This window comes from Acipenser ruthenus, chromosome 28, assembly GCF_902713425.1.
Source record: "Acipenser ruthenus chromosome 28, fAciRut3.2 maternal haplotype, whole genome shotgun sequence".
NCBI lineage: Eukaryota > Metazoa > Chordata > Actinopteri > Acipenseriformes > Acipenseridae > Acipenser > Acipenser ruthenus.
The window spans coordinates 19,029,034-19,052,212 of record NC_081216.1 but is presented as its reverse complement, the minus strand read 5'-3'; the positions used below and the strand labels follow the sequence as shown (position 1 = coordinate 19,052,212).

At 36.7% G+C, this 23,179-nt stretch overlaps 3 protein-coding genes across 5 annotated transcripts in view; all 3 read right to left on the bottom strand.

Moving 5' to 3' along the window:
• Positions 1 to 1,732: 1,732 nt before the first annotated feature.
• Positions 1,733 to 8,484, bottom strand: LOC117434815 (protein phosphatase 1 regulatory subunit 15B-like). 2 transcript variants are annotated; one of them, XM_059003181.1, is made up of 3 exons: positions 8,123 to 8,484; positions 2,753 to 4,125; positions 1,733 to 2,090 (listed from the first exon to the last, which is right to left on the bottom strand). In XM_059003181.1, the coding sequence occupies exons 1-3, from the start codon at positions 8,139 to 8,141 to the stop codon at positions 1,860 to 1,862; spliced, it is 1,623 nt and encodes a 540-aa protein (XP_058859164.1). In that variant the 5' UTR covers positions 8,142 to 8,484; the 3' UTR covers positions 1,733 to 1,859. The 2 variants fall into 2 exon arrangements, with proteins under 2 accessions (XP_058859164.1, XP_033913368.3); XM_034057477.3 differs by lacking the exon at positions 8,123 to 8,484 and adding an exon at positions 4,928 to 5,536.
• A 119-nt stretch (positions 8,485 to 8,603) lies between these two features.
• On the bottom strand, positions 8,604 to 11,253 carry LOC117435115 (small ribosomal subunit protein uS15). The gene is made up of 6 exons (XM_034058065.3): positions 11,142 to 11,253; positions 10,270 to 10,318; positions 10,020 to 10,098; positions 9,636 to 9,805; positions 9,114 to 9,214; positions 8,604 to 8,689 (listed from the first exon to the last, which is right to left on the bottom strand). Exons 1-6 carry the CDS (start codon positions 11,162 to 11,164, stop codon positions 8,656 to 8,658), a joined length of 456 nt encoding a protein of 151 aa, XP_033913956.1. The 5' UTR covers positions 11,165 to 11,253; the 3' UTR covers positions 8,604 to 8,655.
• Positions 11,254 to 12,716: 1,463 nt separating this feature from the next.
• LOC117435138 (phosphatidylinositol 4-phosphate 3-kinase C2 domain-containing subunit alpha-like) overlaps positions 12,717 to 23,179 on the bottom strand; it is a 33,132-nt gene continuing 22,669 nt past the window's right edge. Inside the window, exons 18-33 of one of the 2 annotated variants that reach the window (XM_034058123.3) lie at positions 22,765 to 22,859; positions 22,082 to 22,262; positions 21,571 to 21,675; positions 21,161 to 21,253; positions 20,039 to 20,168; positions 19,430 to 19,566; positions 18,936 to 19,105; positions 18,668 to 18,824; positions 18,408 to 18,517; positions 17,797 to 18,004; positions 17,401 to 17,525; positions 17,190 to 17,307; positions 16,995 to 17,076; positions 16,722 to 16,831; positions 16,492 to 16,617; positions 12,717 to 16,167 (exon numbers count right to left, since the gene is read on the bottom strand). In XM_034058123.3, coding sequence (XP_033914014.1) covers positions 15,985 to 16,167; positions 16,492 to 16,617; positions 16,722 to 16,831; positions 16,995 to 17,076; positions 17,190 to 17,307; positions 17,401 to 17,525; positions 17,797 to 18,004; positions 18,408 to 18,517; positions 18,668 to 18,824; positions 18,936 to 19,105; positions 19,430 to 19,566; positions 20,039 to 20,168; positions 21,161 to 21,253; positions 21,571 to 21,675; positions 22,082 to 22,262; positions 22,765 to 22,859 — 2,130 coding nt within the window. In that variant the 3' untranslated portion in view covers positions 12,717 to 15,984. Of the gene's footprint in view, positions 16,168 to 16,491; positions 16,618 to 16,721; positions 16,832 to 16,994; positions 17,077 to 17,189; positions 17,308 to 17,398; positions 17,526 to 17,796; positions 18,005 to 18,407; positions 18,518 to 18,667; positions 18,825 to 18,935; positions 19,106 to 19,429; positions 19,567 to 20,038; positions 20,169 to 21,160; positions 21,254 to 21,570; positions 21,676 to 22,081; positions 22,263 to 22,764; positions 22,860 to 23,179 lie in introns of those variants that run through there. The other variant, XM_034058124.3, reaches the window with a different exon arrangement.

Here is a 23,179-nt window from a genome sequence, read left to right as displayed (position 1 = left end):
GGGTTTGATAAAGTAAATTGCATGATGGAAACAATCATAAGAGGTTACAGACCCCTTTATTAAGGCGATACAGACGACTGGTTCTGATCTACCAAAGCTCTTAACTCCACTTTGCAATGTGAACCATTTTTGTGAAAGGAAAATAGGAAAATAAAACTAAGTTACAAATCTAGAAAAAATATATGTATATATTTGGCATTTAAACCATATAATGCTCTTACAATACAAAATATCCTATTTCTATAGCCTATTGTGTCACCAATCAAGCCTCAAAAACTAACTTTCTTTTCATATGCAACACATTGCGGCACAGTTCTGCAATTTTGTGTTTGGTACCAAGAACAGTATCAAGTTCCATACGACAATAGCTTTTCTCATACATGAGACATAAAGGGTTTATTTTTAGGAGTTATTTCTCACTTGTCTGTAATATTACCAAGAAACGTGTGCTTTCCTTTGGAAATAAAAAAGATTCGACGGCACAATGATAGGGGGAGCAGTGATAATAGTACTGAAGCAAAATATTTTTTAATTAAAACCTAAAGCCTGGAGTGAGGCTTTGATAATTAAAGCCCATTGTGTATTTTTGTGTAAAATCTACCTTGTCCCACAATGATATTCCATTTTATATTAAATAAAATATTCCTGGGTGAAGATTTAATTACATCTGTCAAAAATGTACCCTTCTGTCAGCTGTGCTTCTGTACTAATGTTAGTTTCCGCTGTAGGTATACAAGGTTTCTGTAAGATAACAAGTTATGCTCTTGCTACAGCCGGCAACCACATGAAGTTGTTAATGTCATCTGTAATCTCTGTTGTAACTCAGGGATGCAAATCTGCATTACAAACGATTCTGTAAAGCCAGGGCAGACTGACATTTTCTGTAGCCTGCATTCATGGAGGAATAGCAAAAAAAAGAATATATTTTTACTTGATACAATATAGCAAAAAACAGCCATACAACCAAGTACATTCAAATTAATCTTGGGTTTTGATTTAGAAAATAAACCTGCAAATAATGTGTTCACAGACAGGTAGCACACTGGCATTTAACCCAGTTTAACCAGTGTTTGGTGTTACTAAGTTAATCATTTACTTACAAAGAAGAACATATCAACTAATTATTACTGTGACTGTTCATAAAAAAAAAACATAAGATTATTTTAAAATGAAATGTAGTTATTATTATGAAAAAAGTAACTGTGTATAGTTGCAGTACAGACAAGCCTGCTTATATCTTAAAGTGGTCATTATATAGGTGTTAACCAAGTATATAGGGGAACTAATTAAAAAGGTTTATATGAGTCAGGGTCTCACGTTGAAACAAAGCAAAGCAGGCTATCAGTGCAAGAGCATTAATAGGTTCTTTCCTGGACTAGGAACCACACGTGCTGCTCCCAGGGGTCAATTCTTACTGTTTAAGCAACTTACTTTCAAGTACTTGCAATTATTGCCAAGTTCATACTGGCTGCTAATCAGCTTGAAACAGAAAGCACATATAGTCACGTACTCCACCCTGCATCCGAGATACGATATCAGCAATACAGGAAAAAACACTGAAATGAATTAGAAAATCCACAAAAACATTTAATAAACTTTACAAATAATAACCTTGCTTTAGACATAGTTATTAAATATATATATATATATATATATATATATATATATATATATATATATATATATATATATATATATATATACACACACACTGTATACTAAGTGTGTTTACATGAAGTAGCAAAATCATTAGATATTCATTTAAAAAAAAAAAAAAGTAAAGGTATTTTGTAATTAATAATTTGAACCTATCAGTGCATTTTAATATTCCACATTGGCGTGTGAGGTCAGAGTTCCAGTCACGTCAGAACTGTGGGTGCAACACTGTCTTCAGCACTCAGCCGAGTCTGTATTTTCTCCCTGTGATCAGGACTCCAGCAGCAGCCTATTGTCTCTTCAGCTTCCTGAATCCTGCGCTGAAACCTGGCTCTGTCACGTGCCATTTCTTCCCAGGGAGATTTCCGTGCTGCTCTTAATGCAAAGTCCCACGCATGCATGACATGGACATGAACAACTGGTGAAAATGTAACCTGAAACAAAGGAAGCAGCATTTTAATATGCATGTATTCCAAACCGAACTAGTGAAAAGAAGACTGCTATTCGGATGTACGGTAACCAGCTTCCCATTAAAGCTCCCCACCCAATTTAAAATAAATGAATACATTATTGTCTGTATTGCGTGGGGATTCAAATACCCAAAGTCGCTTAAAGCACAACCCAATTGACACTGTCTAGGCTTGATTGTATGTTGAGTGTTTACTCGTAGTCATGCAGAAAACAATATCATCTGACACAAGGGACAGCTATGCACTAATTATTCAGTGGTCACGTGCTATCATATTCTCACTGAGTCATTCCTTTTGCCTGAGTCATAATTGCAGGCATATTGCATTAGACCATGGCTCAGGTTAACTGGGGCTTTGTAGACATTAGAGATGAAACCTGTAACAATTAATGCAGAAACTTAAAAAAAATAAAATAAAAAATAAAATAAAAATAAAGAATATATTTCTCCACATTTCAAGTAACAAATACTCTACACAACTACACTCTCTGCATAGTTTCACTAAAATATTCAGGTCCATTTTACATACAGGGATTTTACATGTAGGGATAATTAATTTATACTGATAAGCATATGTAAACCATGTAAAACCTTAGGTACAAAAACTACAACAAAAAATCTATTAACCTTTTTCACAATGTCTTTCTCCTCTTTCTCTTCAGTACGTCTTGCAGCCACCTTGGCAGGCTTCTTCCAGGTAAGAAACTGCTGGTTATCTTTGCTTTTGTTCTGACAGTAATGCTTAAAATGTCTCTTTGGTAAGTTTGGTTTTACTGAGGTGGCTTTCACCGGGCCAGTTCCGTTTGTCTCATTTCTCACCCCATTATCTTCACTTTTATTATCAGTTGGGCAACTTTTCAGGCAAGCTCTGAAATTCAAAAGATTGTAAGGGTCAGAACTTTGTGAAAACAAGTCCCACAGTTTTTTGTTAAGTTTCTCACAACTATCTTCATCTTCAGAATTACTCTCCTCATCACTTATAGACTGGCTGTCATAACCGCTGTCTTTTGTACTGTTTGCCAACGTCAGGCATTTCTTTGCTGGCACCTTCACAGGCCCTGTGTGCTTGTTTAAACATTCTGACATTTTCTGTGTTGTGCTGGTGCTCGCAGTGCAGGCTGTAAAATGCAAAGGGCTATAAGGGTCTGTGGGATTCACAAAAGAATCCCACAGTTTATTATTTTCCTCCTGGTCGCTTGCGCTACAATTGCTGGAACTGTCCCAGTCATCCTCTTCAGTTTCAGTTTCCGAGCAGTTTTGACCGAAGTTAAAACAATAATTCTGGTTTTCAGCCACTTCTTCAGAGTCACTGCTGAATGAAGAGTTCTCCCTTGCTTCACCTTTAAGACAATGGGTCTCGTTAGGGTGAGATTGCTTCTTTTGAGGGCAGCTTGAAATACATGCTGAAAAGTTGAATGGATTATAAGTGTCTGCTGCATTTACAAAGCATTCCCATAACTTTCGATTTTCCTCTGTATCCCACTCCTGACAGCTGCTTTCATCTTCATCCCACGAATCATCCTCACTTTCACCTGCTTTGTCATCAGATAGGCTTTCCAGTTGCTCCAGCTTTGGATTATTGATTACTGTGCCAACTGCTTCCCTGCTATCCTTAACTGGAAATTCACCAAATGTCTCCTCCTGTCTACTAGCAAAGGGTGAGTCACAACTGGACTGAGACTGGTCAAGGACTTCAGTGCTACTGGGGTCTGGATCACAGAGGAAATGTGTTCTTTGGATGAGAAATGCTTTGCATTCATTGAGGTGTTGGGATTGAAGATTGAAAAACAATGGCTCAAATGAACTTGACTTGCCCTTGCTGCCATTGCTGTACATAATATGTGACTCTGATTCACTTAAGGCTAAATGGTTTAACCTGGGCTCCCCGTTGTTTCTGTTTCGCTTGACTGCGTGGGACAAGATGAGTGATTCTCCTCCACTTTCTGCATAGCTCAGGTGCTGGATCCCCCAATGCATTTCCAATCTGCACACCTGAAAAGCTGACAATTCAATATAAAAACATTAGTTACTGGAATCAAGCTATTTCCATTTGAATGCTAATTGTATCAGTGGTCTGCTGTAATATTTTGGCGACCTGGTCGTTATATGAATTTAGTCATAGTAATGTTTTAATGATCAATATTTAAAAGACCATGCATCTATATTACAGCACTTGTTGCTAATATGAAAAGAAGTTGAAGTCAATGAAAAAAAAAACAACAAAAAAGTTATACCCTATTACAAAAATGATAAAGGCTAAACTGAACAAAATGCGTTTATAATAAATGTTATAATGTATGAGTATGTGTCTTTAGAATACACTTGTAATGTGATGTTTGTTTTAAGCGTTTACCTCTGCCCCCGTGTGCCACATTGCGAGAGGGGTACAGAAATAAACGCTTGAACATGCAGACAACGTGGCTGCAGTCGAAATGGTTAAACATTAAGTTGTAATCCTACATTAATTGAGAATGATGGTACTTTTTCACAGCCCATCACAAATAAAAACGCTCAATACAATTACCGTATATTTTTTGACACAAAAATATATATCTAAAAAAGCGCAAAATTCAAAAACCGTAAGAGTCAGAAGTAAATTTGAATTTCTAGGAAGGTAACGGTTATTTCGGATTTTTAAAGGGCGCTAAATTTCTGTTTTAGTGAAAGATACTACTTATTAAGACAGTCAGCTAAAAGTAACCCTGTTCCCCAAAACGAACTCTAATCAGCCCGTACTTTTCCACAGCTAGTAGAAAAACCAGGAGTATATGCGGTTAAATGGCAGTCAGTATGTACGCTTACCTGTCCATAGTCGATAGACAATCTGAAGTATTATTCTCAGCGGTTCCAGAATTACTGTCCATATCTGTAACGATGGAACCACCACACCATTCCCCAAAAATCTAGCTACAGTGTTCTTAGTTTCGATAGCCTGACTCGGAGGATCCATATTAGTTATAGAATGTGTCAGCGATAAAAATGTCCATTAATTTAAAAACTGTTGTCCGAGCTGGTTTGACTTCTTCAGGGTTCTTCTTAGCGACGATATGCGTGTGTATTTGGTAACACTTCATTTTTCTAACACAGAAAACATGAAAACAGAATTGAGCTATTGTTTCAGCCAGTCATTACTTTCTACTTGTTTTTGTTTAAATGCTGTACATATCTATGTAGTTACTCAAATAGAAAATGACACCCTTTTTGACGTCAACGTTGTAGTTCCATGAAGGAGGGTTACAGCTTTGCCAAATACGGTTAGGCAGTGTGCTGGAAACACCCTATCTGGCTTTGCATACACAGCTGTGACTGGCTGAAATTACAAACACTTGGTGTCAATTATTGTTTTTCCCGCCCACCCACATTACTGGAAATCTCCACCTATTTCTAGTACTTACGTAAAGGGAAGAAGTACTGTCACAATTAGATGCTCTGTACATCCGTCCGTCACTTTAACGTTGTATTTATCTTCTTCTATCCAATATATTTGTATTTCTGATGGAATTGTCAAAACTTTCAAAAGCTTTGCTTAAATGTGTAACAATTTTAAATAAAGGGGTCGAGCCCTCTTTACAGTATCTTTTCACTTGTCACGTGTAGTCTTCTCACGTAAAATGAACATAACTATACAGTGCACACACAAAGCTCACGTTCTGTTAATTATGACATGTGAACCAGGTGACTGTTACCCTACAAACACGTCACGAATAACCATTAAAAATCAATAAAAGGTTAATTTAAATCTCCACCGAGTATTGTGATCCTACCTATTAAAACGAAATGCATCTCAACAGGTCTCCAAAGTATACAGCCAACTACACAGTTAATTTAATATTTTACTTGACATGCAATGTAGCATGCTCTGCCACTTTTACAAAAACTGTTCCACACTATTATCATGCACCTGCAGATGATCTAGCTCAGGGGTCTCCAACCCTGGTCCTCGGGTGTCTGCTGGTTTTCATTCCAACTGAGCTCTCATTTACTTAACTAGACCCTTAATTGAACTGATAATTTGCTTAATTTGCTTACCTTTTTAATCGTTCTCAGCTCATAACAAGTTGCAGAGTTCAAGTTACTTATGTTATACAGTAGCCAACTTGAAATCTGCAAATGTTTAAGAGCTGAAAACAATTAAAAAGGTCTAATTAGGCAAATGATCAGTTCAATTAAAGGTCTAGTTAATTGAGAGCTCAGTTGGAACAAAAACCAGCACAGCTGCTCCCCAGGACCAGGGTTGGGAACCATTGATTGATGTTCAGTGTGGAAGTGTGACCAAGGGTGCACAGTGCCATAGGTTGTATTAAGATGTCAGGACAAAATACTGTGGAGCATAACTGAAGTACAGTGACCTAAAGCAGTGGTTCTCAAACTTTTAGGACTTTGCCCCCCCTTCCTCTTACCTGTTGTACGTGATCACCCCCACCCCCGAACCTGCACAAACCAGCCACCGTTCCATCGTAATAAGAGCAAACGTAACACTGCAAATTAGTTTACCGATTGTGACCAATGCTTACTAATGTGCACACCATGTAGTAAGCCAATAATCAGCATACGTTACCAGATGGCAGCGGACTTCCATCCATAAATATGCAAGCTAAAAGGCACCAGTCAGATGCACAGTGCTGTCAACAAACTTTGACTTGCCTGGAGGTGTCAGCAGAAAATTAAGTTAATGTTTTAAGTTTATATACTGTATAACTACTAGTATTACATTCAGCAGATTTGCTACATTTGGGGATTGAGTTTTTAAATTGGCTTTCAACAAAGAAATGCCAATTTTGCATTTATACTTTTAATTCCAAAAACATTTAAATAAATGTTTACTTAATGAAACATGTCTGCTAAAACCATATCTCACTTACAGTAACTTGTTACAACACCTAAAATGTCAATGCAGCAACTGGGGAGAACAAAGAAGACCAGTCGCAGTATTTATCGTTCTTATATGGCCCTTAATTTTAAGGTACCGGTAAACTGTTACGATAAGCATTTGCTATCTCTCAGTTTTAAAACTTAGCTATGGTTCTCAACATAACACAGTGGAATGACCGCAGTATCATGTAGTAATTGTAGGACAGTATTGCCACGTATTGAAAACTTAATACAACTGAAATGAAAATTCTTTAATTTGCTTCAAAATAATTTCAAACTGGTTAATAGACTAGCAAGCACTTGCAAAATCAGTTCAGTTTTATATGGTGCAGAACTAATTTATTTTAACATTTGGTTTTATTTATGGACTTTGCGATACCTGCACGATGGGTATCTTCAGTAATAGCTGTAATCTACATCGACAAAAACAACCATTTTGTTATTCTTTCGAACAAGTCTAAAACAATTTTGGCTGTTAATTTTAAAAAGAGTTAACACAAAAATGCTTATCATACAGTACCTCTACAGTATCAGGTGCAGTTTACACTGCCTCTGGGTTTCTGATTGCATCATCAAGTCCAGATGTTTTTAAATCCATTGATGGAAATGTCCAGTCTACTTTTAATGTTTTCAAGCAAACTGGCTTCATCACTGCCACTCATGTCCACTTCGACATCTGACACATTATTTCCCTTATCCAGCGCTTCTTTAAACCAGTCTGCCAGAGGGTGGGATCGATATGAGCACTGGATGCAACCCTCTGGATTGGTGGAAGTATTATTGGTGATCCAATCAAAACCACCAATAAAGCTAAAATAAATGATCTGCCTGTTATACAGTATGGGCTGAAATGTGCGCTGTAATAAATGAAATCCTGAAACTTCTAACGCTCCCCAGGATACAGTCTGCACTCCCCAGTTTGAGAACTACAAATCTAAACTAGGCTCTGCATGAATTATGATTTTAGTATCAGATCAATTTCACTTTTAGGATTTTAAAACAGGGTTAGAAACTCGCTCCACTCCTGGGTTTCAGAACTCCCTTCAATAAAAGTACACTTTTAAAACCATCAAGAGCAATCAGACCCGTTACAAAGCTACAGGAACAACCTAATAGTAAACTCACTGAGGTGAGACTCGTTCATGCTGTGATACGAGGTGCAGTCAGTTCAGAGCAGATTGTGAAAACCTGGACTCGCTGCAGGACTTTCTAATCCTGTTTAGAATACCCTTCAGTGTTCATCATTTTACATGCCTGTTTCACAAAAAAAAAAAAAAAACATGTATTGCATATAGCAAAACTAATCTGTAACTAAACTACAACATTTAAAAACTAGAAAAAGCAACATTTGTAATGCATACAGATAAAATTCAAGTTAATACAATTTACATATTTTGCTGCAGCCACTGAAAAATCAAGATCTTAAATGCAAAAGCCAGAGAGAACACAGACATCCCCCATAACTTGTTAAGTTTGCCATTTAGCCAACACTGCCTTCACAAAAATCAATTACCATCTGCACAACTAACATTGCACAAGTTTCACATCTTTGTGTTGACCCACTCCCCTACAAATACATGGCACTAATAAAAACACCAACACATGCTTTTCATCAAGGTGTAACCATTTATTTCTGTCCAAAAAACATATGATGAAACTTATGCGACCAGTGCTGATGCGGTGGAGGATTCGCTGTGGGAGGAAAAACAAATAAAGGAGGTTACAGATCTTTCAAGGCAACACCCCAATATATTCCCAGCAAAACTGTAGATAAGCCTTCATTTGGTAGCCAACATGAGAAAGTCAATGTGTTATGCATTCGAGATACATGAGCTTACATTTAACAATTATATATTTATAGAGTTCCAATATCCATGCTGTTCTGACTAAAGATTACTAAAAAATAAGCTTATTAAAAAAAAAAAAGACACAAGTTAAAGCATCTTCTACAGTAACATTTTCAAGATTAAATAAAGCTAATCTACAATTCCTGCCTAGAAAGTCAATTTTTCAGGTGTACTCAATTACACGAAGGAGGGTGATAGCTAACACATTGTAAATGCAAGGGTGGCTTGCAGGTTAAACATTCTGGAAATGTTATGAATGCAATACATACTACTTCCAGTTGGGTGGGAGTACTCTCTTGGACTTATAGTAACGGGCCAGTCTGTGGATTCTGCTTTCAACGAGAATCAATCGGAATTTGGCATCCTTGTCCTGAAAATAAACAGGATTAAATTGTTAGTGTACTGAATTAAAAAAAAAAAAAAAAAAAAAAAAAGTAATGCAATCACTTAAAAGGTGGTGTGTGTTCTGAAAAGATGCATTATGCTTTCAAAATTCTAGTATGCAATCAGCCCTAACTTTTTTTATCCAATAAGAAAGAAAAATTGCAACAGGCTTCACTGATGTGTCATTTAGCAGTAGCTGCATCTACTTGTGTCATTCCCACACAAGAAAGTGTAATATTTGATTAGTTACTAAATCTGTTTGCCTTAAGCTTTAGATTTCAGTCAATATAGTTAAAGATGCACAAAAGTACATGGCATAATTAACAATGAGCAGCATTTGAGAATTCTGCATTTTAATCATGGTGTCAAATCATCTTCTGTTCATAACCAAGATATTGCAAACTTACCTTTCTGCTCCTTTCCAAGTGCTTCCGGACAGCAACAGCCTTCTTGATCAGATGATACAGATCCTCGGGCAGGTCTGGCGCCAGACCCTTAGATTTCAGGATCCTCAGAATCTTGTTGCCAGTGACAAAACGCACCTGGGCAACACCATGGGAGTCCCTCAGGATTACACCTAAGAGAGAAGCAAACATTGAAACACTTCGCTGTGTAGACCAAGTAAATGCAACTTCCAAAATGTATTTGCTCCATAAGCTGTAATATTTCAAGCTTCCAAACACAATAAGGCTCTTGGGATGCCTAAGCTTTAGAAAGCATTAGGCAGTCCAAGTTGCGCGCTAATTGGTGTCTGTTACCAGTCATTGAAAATATTAAACCTTAAAACTTACCAATCTGTGAGGGGGTCAGACCTTTCTTGGCGAGCTTGTAGATCTGTTCTTTGACATCCTCGGATGTCAGTTTCAGCCACTGGAAAACAAAGCAAAATTGTAATTAAATAACTAAAACAAAACGTTTATCAAATAAAACATTTGCACAGATTCAGTCATGCACATGTACAACGAACAGATTACTAACATTATAAATCTGACTCTAGTGTAGTGCCGATTCTTGAATGTATTTAAACTAAAGCATACTTACTGTCGGTACACTGCGTCTGTAAGGCAGCGCTGATTGGGACAGGCCCTTTCTGTTGAAATCCAAAAATAAAATGTCAGTTTAGTACATGCATTGCCATTTTTATATAATTAGTATAATATATTAGCTTAATACAACTGTGTTGTGTGCGCATAAAAGTACTGGCACTTCTTGGTAGCGAAAACGTTCTAGCGTTTTACGTTTTTAAATTTGAATGAGTTGCATGCTTTTTGTATGTGTGGTTTTTTTTTTTTTTTTTTAATCATCCTGACATTGGTTGTCAAGTGGCCAGTATTCATATGCAAACTACGTGTATAGTCAGTAGAGTAGGCCGCAACAAACACCCCTCAGGAGATTTTCACCAAACAGAAAATGGCTAACATTACAATGTTAACTAAAAATATATTACATAGGAAATATTTTACCCTACATACAGTATTTCCATTTGATAACAAAACAAATAAAAGCCAATTACAAGTCCGCCAAATCAGAAAACCAAGCCCACCATGTATTAACCCTATCAAAGATGAACTGTGCTTTTGCGACGTTAACATTCATTCGTTGTAGCTTTTGTCTTTAATTTAATTTTTCGTGAGGCGTGTCATTTTCACTCTTCTACCGTTGTCTGCATTATGTAGCGCGGCATTGCTGTCTTGACTCACAAGTAAAACAGAGAAGCCCACACGCGGCCATGCTGTGATCCACGACTGAGAGGAGCAGTTTCCAATCCAATTTTTTGTATTTAAATATCTTTTTTTAGCTCCTGCTCTCCTCCCGTGTAGTGAATCAAAATTTCATCCCCAATTTGTTCAAGGCCATTTTTTCACATTCTATAGGGTTTTTATCCAATTTTCCACATTTAAGTCCCTGCTTACCCGGGAGCGTGCATACGACCCATGATGGCGATGGAGCGGAAGAGAAAGACCAGAGCTGGGCTGAAGGGAGATCGTAGGCTGCAAGGGAAGTGACGTCCTATCAAACGCAAAGCACGTCACGTAAAAAGACGGTCGACGTCAAAAACAAAGCTGCAGCTTAAACAGACCACAGAAAGTACAATTTGCTTTCATTAGTACACTAACAGACAAGTAATGCTTCTCAACAATTCGTTCCAAGTTAAGCTTAGCTAAATTCAGATGTGTGAATTTGTATTTTTATTTGTTATTATTATTTCAGCAGGAGCAAAATGATATCTTATGAGTAACCATTATTAATTTCCACTCTATTTAAAATGCAAATACAACATGAACACTGTAGGAACATTTAGCTTATTAATTACAGTATATGTGTTATTTTGTCCTGCAGAGTCAATTCAAGTAGAGCCAGGATACATATCATCTTCCCCACATTGTCTTCATCTATACAATGTGGGGAAGCTATAAAAAAGGCCAACAAGACGCTCAGATATATTGTGAGAAGTGTTGAATTTAAATCAAGGGAAGTAATGTTAAAACTTTACAATGCATTAGTAAGACCTCACCTAGAATATTGTGTTCAGTTCTGGTCACCTCGTTACAAAAAGGATATTGCTGCTCTAGAAAGAGTGCAAAGAAGAGCAACCAGAAGTATCCCGGGTTTAAAAGGCATGTCACATGCAGACAGGCTAAAAGAATTGAATCTATTCAGTCTTGAACAAAGAAGACTACGCGGTGATCTGATTCAAGCATTCAAAATCCTAAAAGGTATAGACAATGTAGACCCAGGGGACTTTTTTGACCTGAAAAAAGAAACAAGGATCAGGGGTCACAAATGGAGATTAGATAAAGGGGCATTCAGAACAGAAAATAGGAGGCACTTTTTTACACAGAGAATTGTGAGGGTCTGGAACCAACTCCCCAGTAATGTTGTTGAAGCTGACACCCTGGGATCCTTCAAGAAGCTGCTTGATGAGATTCTGGGATCAATAAGCTATTAACAACCAAACAAGCAAGATGGGCTGAATGGCCTCCTCTCGTTTGTAAACTTTCTTATGTTCTTATCAAATAGGGACAGATGCTTGGTACAGTAAACGTGAGATGTAACTATTAATGTTTGACGCATGACCTGGTCAGGGTCATCATACTTCTTGTTTTTCTTTTCTGGCGATATACATATAAAGGTGTCTGTTTGGAGGGAAACACATTTTCTGAGGGGAATTCCAGTGGTATTACTCACATATTTAATCTCTTTTTATGTATGGGAGTACCTTTTTACATACTGAAGTATCCCTCCATACACTTACGCAAAGTATGTCGTTTTCCATACATATTATGACTTGATTCAGACTGCTTGTCTATTTTTCATGTCCTAACTGACGTAACTCTGACTTTCCCAATCTTCAGTTGCCATATATATATATATATATATACATATATATATAAAAAGATGCCTACGAAGCAGCTCTGTGTGCATCTTAGAAACAGATGGAAACCTCAATCCAGATTCTTGTATTCAAATAACAAACACCACAACAGTTTTGAAAAAAAAAGTTTATTCAAAATGTGTTAGAATAGTAATGGAGTCACATTTAGTCCATAAGTATGTGGACAGGATTTAACAAATACTGTACATCTTCACTAAATGTCAACAATCTCAAGATATTCGGTTCTAAAAGCTGAAACACTAATAGGCAAGCATTCTGCTCTGGTATGCTTTATTGTTCTACAAACATGTACATGCTTCTAGTCACAGTACGCAGATAACATGGTAATATACAACAAACAGTATTACTATTATACAGTATTATTTGCTACATCATAGTTTGTTTGCAACTGAATTTTATTTCCTGTCATGTGCCCCAACAACTTTGTTCTTGTCTATTCATACCAGTATGAGCATTTTAAGGCAATAATAGCTCAGTTATTAATGATTAGATTTGGAAATGTGAAAAATTAAATTGCACAAGCAGTTGTTTTGATAAAGGTGGTTTTAGTGCAGGTTGCTATCTTCTTTAATCAAAGAAACATGTCTTTCAAAAGCAGAAATCACTGGGTTTAGTAAAAGGAGACCAAAAAGCAATTGCTAATTATAGTTTATCTGCGTCACACCTTCAACTGAGGGAATAAGAAACTGCACTTCTACATGTTTCAGCCTGGGTAAAAAAATGATAAAATACAGTGAAACCTCGATTAACTGACTGGGACCCGGGGGTCGTGTATTTATAAACTCTATTTGTTCAGATTACAACAGTTAAAATGTTAATATGCCATTCCCAATCAAGAAACCTCTGAAGTAATTACAATACCACCTCTGTAACTGTACCCATATATTCTGTAATAGGGCAGAGGGAAAAAAGAGTGTTTGCTAAAAGTTTAGATAATTCATGTTTCACTGTACAGTATATACCAAAAAGTGTTGCTGCGATTTGTAATTAAGGTTTACACAAAAACAAACAAACAAAAAAAACCAGAAACTTTGTATTTTAGCTTATGTTATTTCGGTTTACAACAAGTTAGGAAATGTAATTGTATTTTATTTTTTGTGTAATAGAACCACTATGTGAAGGCAGTTAAAAGCACCCATGAGGCATCATTCATGACAGAAACAGTACGCTCCACAGGAACCAATAGCATGAGCTCAGTTTAAAGCACCACAGCATGACCTCCAACTGAAAATAACATTTTAAAAACAGAGATTCTGTAAACCCAAATTCGTACGTTAAAGTAGTGTTGCTGTAATAGTACGAACTGTGTTAGATTAAGTAGAAAATTGCTTTTAGAGAAGAAAAGGTCTGTTAACCAGGATACGGTGTGGGACCTCTTGGCGAGTAGAATGTAATCATCTACTCCATTTCTGTGGCAATAAAGCAAGTTAACAGTATTATTCTCCTTAGATTTCACAAATCAAAAGACTGACTTGCTATACAACAACAGTAACATCTAGAAAAGATACATACTGAATGCACTTCCAATCAAAGTGCAATTACTAAATATTAAATATGCAAAATAATACTGTTTAAAAAAAAGTGCTTAAATTTGCAAAACAACTTAAATATGGGTTTGTATGTACAGATTTTCCAGTCTCTTCAAAATACACAGTTCAGCATAAATCTGTAGCTGTTCACACGGTCAGACAAACACATACCGGTGGTTTCTATTTTTAACACGTAGTAAAAAGTGCAAATACAGTATTTTTATTTATTTGCTTTGGAAAATTTGTGATTATATATCACTCTGGTTAATCACAGCTTTTAGTGGCAGTTCTATTGACTGATTGACTGACAGACAGACAGCTAAATATATGTTAACATTTAAGCAGTTTTAAACAGTGAAAAATAGCTGCACAGTAACTGAACAGCAACACTACCTTAACTGTTAATTGTTCTGCAAGAGGGACTGTACAGTACATCATTGTTATAGATAATGACTGGAATGAGTAACTTGCTCAAACTTTACCGTAAAATCCCACCACTTTGTTTTCTGTGTGTATTTTTAGTTCAATTTAAATTTTAAATTTTGTTCTTCAGAATTCTTGGTATTATGTATTGACACAACACCACATCATCCACATATACACTGTATTCCAGAGTATTTATCATTTGTTAACTTCAATCATTTGGCAATTGGCAAGACAGTACTTGTTATGCAGAAATAAACTTGAGAACTCTATCACTTTGTGAAATTAAATGTATTCCTGCCAGTATTGATAAAGTAAAGTAAATTATGTAGGATAGCAATGTAAATGTTTAAAGCTGCTGCTGTTAATGCCAGGACATTCTGGAGCTATACATTTAAAAGAGTAATCTCAATAATAAAAGTTTGTGCTATAACCTGTGCTATATGAATTTCATAAAAAAAACAAATGATTGCATTATAGTACATCATCTTCGTGTCAATAGTAAATCTACTGCAGTATTATTATTATTATTTTATTTGGCAGACGTCTTTATCCAAGTACAATCTCTTTCTTTTAAGATGCATGTACTGAACACCTGTAGTTCAGATGAGCTTGATAATCTAGCAAAGTGTGTTTAGCCATTGACAGCAAATGCACTCGTATTACTTATTACAGCATGGTATTCATTTGCAACTAATTTTAATGTTAACAATTTATGACAATATACATTGAAATGTGATTATAACTCTAGGTAATTATTCAGAGAATACTTACATGAGCACTTTACCCTATTGTGTCGAAACCCCATAAACTCTTGAGCGACGTATAATTAGTTCTAAGGAATTTGTAACACGTTTATAAAATACATACCTTAGTGTTAATACGCCTAATAATAATCTGTTCTCAAATATGTTCAAGACTAAAAGGAGAAAACAAACAAATAATATTATTTTCTTGAAGAAGGCACCCTCTTATTTTGTTTCCAGAGTGGAAGATATATATATATATGGAAGATTATATATATATATATATATATATATATATATATACATATAAAATATTTTGGCACATGTTGTTTATGATTGTGTTGACCTGCAGAAGTAGTCTTTTGGTTCAAACTCAGCCAATTTCAATAGGATACCATTATAATAAGCAACAAAGACCAAGGGTTAGGGCTTGTGACCAAATGCTGGTCTTTAATGGGTTTGTGCTTCAATCCAAACGCTATTTAAAATTACAGATCTATTGTGAGCAGTTTGGTCCTCTAATTGTTCATTTACAAAACATTTCAGTCATATTTAGGAAACTGGATAGTGTGCTTAAAAAGGAAGAAAAGTCCTAATGAAGAAATATCAGGAGAGAATTGCCTAAAACAATGAGTCCTGTGTATCTGGAAGCATCTTAAGTCTAAAAGTAAGGAACAGCTTGAAGCTTGTACCAGTTAACAGTCTCTGTGCTCAAGTCAAAATCTTTCAAGGTCAGCGTGACACCCCCTAGGAAGTAGTTCTCTCGCAGTGACTCTGCGCTAAGCACACTAAGCTGGATCTCCCTCTGCTTCAAGCTGTCCTTACTGTATCCACTGTACACCAGCTGCAAAACAAAACATTACAGAGAAGCAGCATCAGACACCAAAAGAACCGTAATAATGAACAAGTGTTCATTCACAGTGTAGCTGTTTGCTTCATTATTACATGCTCATATAACTGGTATAGTTTTTTCCTGTGTCTATCCCCCCCCCCCCCCCCCCAATATAGAGCAAGATGCCACTGATAATGTGCTACTTTAACAATAAACCTGGTGGCTTTGGAGCCTTAAAGTATGGCTCTTATTATCCAGTGTGATAAATCCTGTATTTATATACAATATATAGTAGACATTATTTGCACTAGCAATTTTAACTAAACAAATGCTTACCATTTCATTGAATGTTGGGTTTCTGGTTTTCCTTGAAGTTTTTGTTTTATGTTTGGATGTTTTATGGGGGTCTGGAAGCAAATATGTTTTCACATAAGGATTTGGATCTGTTCCATCATCAGTTACCTGAAACCCAATTTAAAAAATACATATAAAATGGCAGGTTTCCATTGAGAAGTGCAGAAAGACAGCACTTGTAAGTGTGAAGTGTGTTATTAAAGATTGCTTACCAGGTCTTTGATATGCATCACCATGATGAACAGAGTGTTGTTCCTATAGGACACAGATAATTTCACCTCTCCGCCAACTGTGCCGGAAGTGGGGCTCATAGGCCTCACATCTGAAAAATTCAATAAAAAAAACTGAAATACATATATAAAAGAAGCAGTACTCCCAGAGTAGTGCTTATCATATGCAATGCTTGGTCAGCAATGTTATTACTTTACTTACAGTACTTGTGGGACACAATATTGAAACATTGAGTTCCATTTCAAATAACGCACCTGGAGATTTCGATATGCCCTCAAACCCTTCAGCCTTGTCGTCCCTTGCTATTGGATGGAAAAACGTGTATACCAGATCGCACTGGATTTTAAACAAACAAAAAAGGAAAGGTTAATACAACCTGTTCGTGTTTTGAATTGTAAATCATTTTTTCAAATATCAATAATGTTATGAAGGTTCTTGTGCGTGGTCACCTCCGATACTTCTGTGGAGCTGCTCATCAGATTCTGTATGTAATTATTCAACTCCACTTTTCTTTTGGCTGCTACATCTTTAATGTGGGTTCTTCCGAGTACCATCTTACTGGGAAACCTGAAGCATTTAAATGGTAAGAATTATGTACCGTACTTTGGTGTTGAAGGCAGGACATGTTTTTGATTTAAAGTTTAGATCAAAGTGGCATACCCTGGCAGTTTCCAAAGAGGAAAGAGGATGCCAAGCTTATTGTGCAGCTCCTGAAATTCATCAAATGTGCGGAACACAAAGTTGGTATCGTTTTGTCCTTCTCTACAAACTCTCACAACATACGTCTACCAAAAAACAGAGGGAAAAAAAAGAAAAAAAGGCATTCTTGATATTCCATTTTTGTAATCGAATGGTTGCTTAACAATACAATATTTGTGGTTTTCTTAGTTTTACAGGTGTTTTCTCCTTTTGGATTTTTTTTTGTAACTGACTCTTGTGGGAATACATTGATATAATCTTTATGCATTATACATGTTCTTGTGATTTTTTTAATTTTATTAAAGGGAAATGTTTTCAAGCAAAATTAAGAATTTTGAAACTGTCCAACACACTCACATAGTGCTTGTCAGGGTTGTATCTCTTCTGGTAGGTAAAGACAGACACGTCTTTGATTCGTCCCTCTTGTTTCATAGAGTAGGTTTTAGGAGAAAACAACAGGATGGGTTCATCGTTAGAAGGCAGTCCTGAAAAACGCAGCTGTGCCAGATTGTGAATGAAGAAATTAAACTTTGTAGCAACGCTTCCCAAACTCGACTCAATCAACCTGGAAGGGAGGGAGCACTGTTAAGAATGGATTAACAACGATCACCCTCCAGTCTGCACACATAGTCCTCAAGACTATACACAGTTACGTAAGCGATAACACAGATATCAAAAAGACTTTCTCTGTATTCTGACCAGGTCTGCAGGGGGCAGACAAAAGTTACAACCACAACTACCACGGAATAATTGAGTAGCAGTTTTTGCCATTTAGGATTTTCCTGTGAGCCTTTATTGAATGAAAAGGTAAAAAAAAGGTGTGTAGTATTTCTAATTAAACTCAGGGGTGTAACTAAGCTCACACTAGTTGGTATGGCTCAATTTGCTATGCAAGAGGAGTCTTACATTGCACTCTGGACTACTAATAAAAAGATTATTTAGGCAAGAAGATGACTTCAGTCTAATACCTTGTAAAGAAAATAGTAGCTTCAGCATCAGTTGTTTGGGGTTGCAGAGCATCATAAACATACTTGAGGTCCTGCACACCGGTGAGCTCTGGTAAACCTGATGATGTCATCTGCACAGTAGAATTAGCTGTAGGTTATTTCTTGTTACATACGTATGATAACAGCGCACAAAATCCTGGAATCTGGCAAGGACATCTGTGCTAACAGTGTGTTAATTTAGCTTTCAAAAACGAAAAAAAAGGTTGAATTTGAGTCCTTACCAAAGAAAGGAGGTTGAGGAAAAGGTTGGTGTGTTTCCGAATCAGGTTGTATGCCTGACAGCAGAGATCCACAAACAACTGAAAGCGGCGCGTGGGTCTTTCGCCACCATTAATGACATAAGCCATGTCAGACGTCAGCACGAAAGGAGCTCGATCCCTGATAAACAAAGTAGAAATGAAGTGTTAGTCAACTCTGAGTATCAAAAGCGACAAGCCAGTAGAATTTAATATAAAAAAAAACAAAATTAAACCACCAAAAAAACTATACCTTTTAAAACTTCCAAACATTTGTGCATGCCCAAGAAATTTTCCAAAATCAATGTGGAACATGTGTCCTGTGGAGCGCAGCATGATGTTATCGTTGTGTCGATCACAGATTCCCAGAACGTACGTAGCTACACAGCACCCTGCACAGGAGTAGATGAAATTTTCCGATGCCTGGAAGACAGAGAAAGCAGGCATTATAAAATACAAATATACTGCTTTTCATTAATTCCGTTCAGCTAAAAATCAGACAAGCAGAATTTAAATGATGTGTAAATTATGCAAAAAGTAACAAATATGTGTAAGTTAGAGGCAGTGCAGGGGATTAATGCACTCACCTTTCACCTAGGTCAAGTCACAATGGGTTTTCCGGTCTAGACCCTCAGTGGAAAACCATTAACAATGCTGCTCAGGTGAGGTGCAGAACCAGCACAGCACGAGATGCACTGCCAGTTCAGTACATGGCCAAACCTGCACCATGTGCAACTTGCTGCTTACCTTCTCATATTCTTCCTCAGCTGGGTTGTACTTTCTCAACCATTCTGCCAGGGGCTTGTCCTTGAAGGATCCTGTTACCCCATATTCCACCTGGATTTTTCGGAGTGTATCTGATGCCGGTACAAGCTCAACCATGCCTTAAATGGGGGCGGGATTTGTTTTAGCAATGTATTTAATTGTGTGTGATTGAATGTCAATGACATTCTAAATGTTCTTTTTTTTTATCTCTTTCAACACTGAAGATCTGTATACAGACATGTCCACTCAAAACTGCATAGAACTAGTAGTATAGGGTGGATCACTCCACTCAAAGCAGAAGACCAGTAAATTAATCCAATATACTAATATGTATTTATGTCTTTTCTTAGTACTATTTTTTTCAGGAATTATTAAAATGAGCTATCCAAGGGCAGTCTTTCTGTGCTGAATATTAAATCAGCAGCAAAGTTAATAATTCCAAATATTTTTTTAGCCAACACTTGTTTTCCAAAAACCATATGTGGTCAATATTACACAAAGCAGAAAATGTTTTGTTGTTTTACGAAAAAACAGGAAACAAATGTAATTTCACATGTGAAGTTTCTTCAGTTAGATTAATACTGGAAATACCTCTGTCTTTGCCAGTTGAGATGCATTTAAAATTGACAATTCGCAGATCCAGTCCTTCCTGGACCCAGAGCTTGTCCATAATCTTAATCAACTGCAGAGCCAGCATGTCCTGACGCAGGTCCTCTCCCACCTGCAAAGAGACACCCAGTGCAGGAGAGTCAGCTTCATTTAAAGGCTAAGCAACTGGCTTTTCATTTAGATTTCTTATCCACCAATACAGTATATCAAGCACATACTGTAAAGCCAACCAAAAATTTGGCAAATCACACCCATAAAACCTATTTGCTCCAGAAATGTTGGCGACCTGTTGCAATATACGAAGTATGTATTGTGGAATTTGCTATTCGTGCAAAAAAAATGTCTGCGGTTTTTTTTCATATGCAAAAAACGCATAATAAAAGGCCTGCAAATATATATGGCTTTATAGTAATCTAAAATACTGTTCCAAATTTGTCACCAGAGGGAGCCTGTGAGTAAAGTGCTGAAAATACTGTAACCTTAGACATACTCGAGATCCTTAACAAGTCATAACAACTGGGGCTACAGAAACACTCAAGTGATTTTTTTGCATGTTTTATTGATCTGTTTCCATTACAAACAGCTGACCGATACTATGGATAATGTTTGGTCTGCTCTCAGGTAAAAAAAAGGTTAAGTAGGCTTTCTTGAATGGTTTGAATGGCTGTCTACAGTTCACGTATTTCTCTCCTCCCAATTAATGGTAATGTGCTGGTTTTGGCTATAAAGAGAAACCTGAATTATCCAAACAGATTGGGACTAGGTGATGTTTGTATGATAGATTTGTTTGGGTCATCAAACTATTCCAGCAAGTATTCCCCTGTACCTTTAAATATAAAATTACAGTATTGTACTACACTGTAAAGAACTGAGATAGTGGGCTGGTTATCGCATTTACAGAAACAGAGGTTCTAGGCAGTTGTTCTGATAATCAAGGCTTTACTGTATTAAAATATAATGACAGATTAACTGCTAGCTGAAATATAAGTAAAGTTGTTATCAGATTTGAAGGCTTTAACCTTCTCAAAATTGTTCCATAAACAGTCTTATCTAAAGTTTAAAAATAACAGTGCATTTCTAATATTGCTAGAAGTGTGTGCTTACCTTAAACATTACATTGATCTCTTCTCCCAGGGGGTCTGCGTTCACTAGGGTGATTTTGAGGGGCACTGCATTGGAGTTGAAGAAGGAACAGGCCTACATACAATAAAGAAAACCTTGAGATTGAGTATACAATGAAAACTACCAGTGAAAAGACAAGGTCAATAGCGTGTACTGTACATTCTCTAGTAGCTTGCATGCAGTTATTTAAATTCTAGTATAAAAAAGCAAGCATGAATAACACTGAGGCCATACTGTATTTTTGGTAAAACATAATATACTGCAGCTGATAAAGCAACACTACATTACACTACACTACACTACACGACACACACACACCTAATAAATGACACATTTTAGAACTTCTCTAACAATATTACTCGATGCTCATCTGAAGCAATGAAGCAGCATACCTTGATGTTGAGCTCTTTGGCAACCAGACTGGGGTTCAGGGGCAGACGACAATTGTTCTTTAAGAAAAAAGACTGCACTTTATCCATGCCCTCCTGAAGAACAATCTGCAAGCAAAACAAATCAATACTCATTATTCACGAATACAATGCTAGATGTAAACATTATGTAATAAGTAATGGGATATGCATACACTTCACATGACCTCACGTCATCACTTTGGCTTTGCATGCATGTACTTGTTCTTCCATAGTATACAGATACACAATACTTGTTTTTAAATGAACAGGAAAGTGGGAAAGTACCGGTAATCTACCATTAACATTAAACAGGATTACCTGGATGGTGTTTGCATTACAACGATGGTTCTGACGTTAGTATAAATGTTTATTCTCCTGCTGTGTATATTTCAGCCCAGGTTTATTGCTGTTGTATACAGAGGGACAGTAGCGCTCAGGGAAATGCAAGGGTTGCAAAACCTGTGAGACTGCTACCTTCAAAGAATACACACACCTGTCTAGCAGATCCGCTGGCCTGACGCACTCTCTTTGCCACGACTGCCAGCAGCTGCACCAGTCTGGTCTGCTTCTCCAGTTCTTCCCTCTGTCCTTTACCACATAAAGACAGCAAGGCCCCCAGTACGTTCTCATAACGCCTCCCGAAGTTCAGATCCTGCACTGCCTCTTTCAGCAGCCTGCCATCAGTTACAATGCATTTTAGTTTTCCAGCTACAATGGTTAAATATTTACCAGCTATGACAACCAGGGGTTCATTTGAAATAGCAGATATGTTTCTAGACCTAATGTACTGACCTTGATTTACAGTAGCTTCCACATATGTTTAAAGTTCTTATCTGCATGTGGGTTTCATGCCTTATTCTTGGTGTCGGTAGCTGCATGCTGGCCTTTGCTTAGTGTTTTAAGTAATCTGATGAACAGGATCGTCGACACTGTTGTTAAGAGCACTAGTTTTTTGGCATTGTTGTATTAAAAATAGTAATTTTTTCCTCATACAGTTCAAAATTTGCTAACTATATAATTCTTGTCATTACACTTGGGAGCTGGGATCTGGCACAAATTAACCCCTGATCACAACAGCAACAGTATCTCAAAGGCCAATGTAGAAAAGAGGAATATAACAGTTTTGCTGGCCAAGAAAAAGCACCTAAATAAATAAATAAAGATGCATTTGCTTACCAATACAGGTAGTGTGCAATATGAATGCTCCCCAGTGCCCGTGACAAGAGTAGCATCACCAAGGCATTGTTAAGATAGCATTCAAACTTCAAAGCCTATAAGGAGACACATGGTAAAATCATTCCAATCTACTAGAAGTGTGTGTGGCTATTGCACATAAATGGAGAACAGCCATTTCCCAATCACAGACTCTGAAAGGGATTTACCAGTATAACAGAACATTTGCTAGCAGAAGTCAAATAACAGTGTCTCAAAATTACAACCGTGTAAAATACTTAATTTAGTATATGGGATATTCATTGTTATAGAATTTAAAACAAAAATACACACTTAAATTTAATCTTGAGAAAACTGCAATATCAGTGAAGCATATATATATATATATATATATATATATATATATATATATATATAT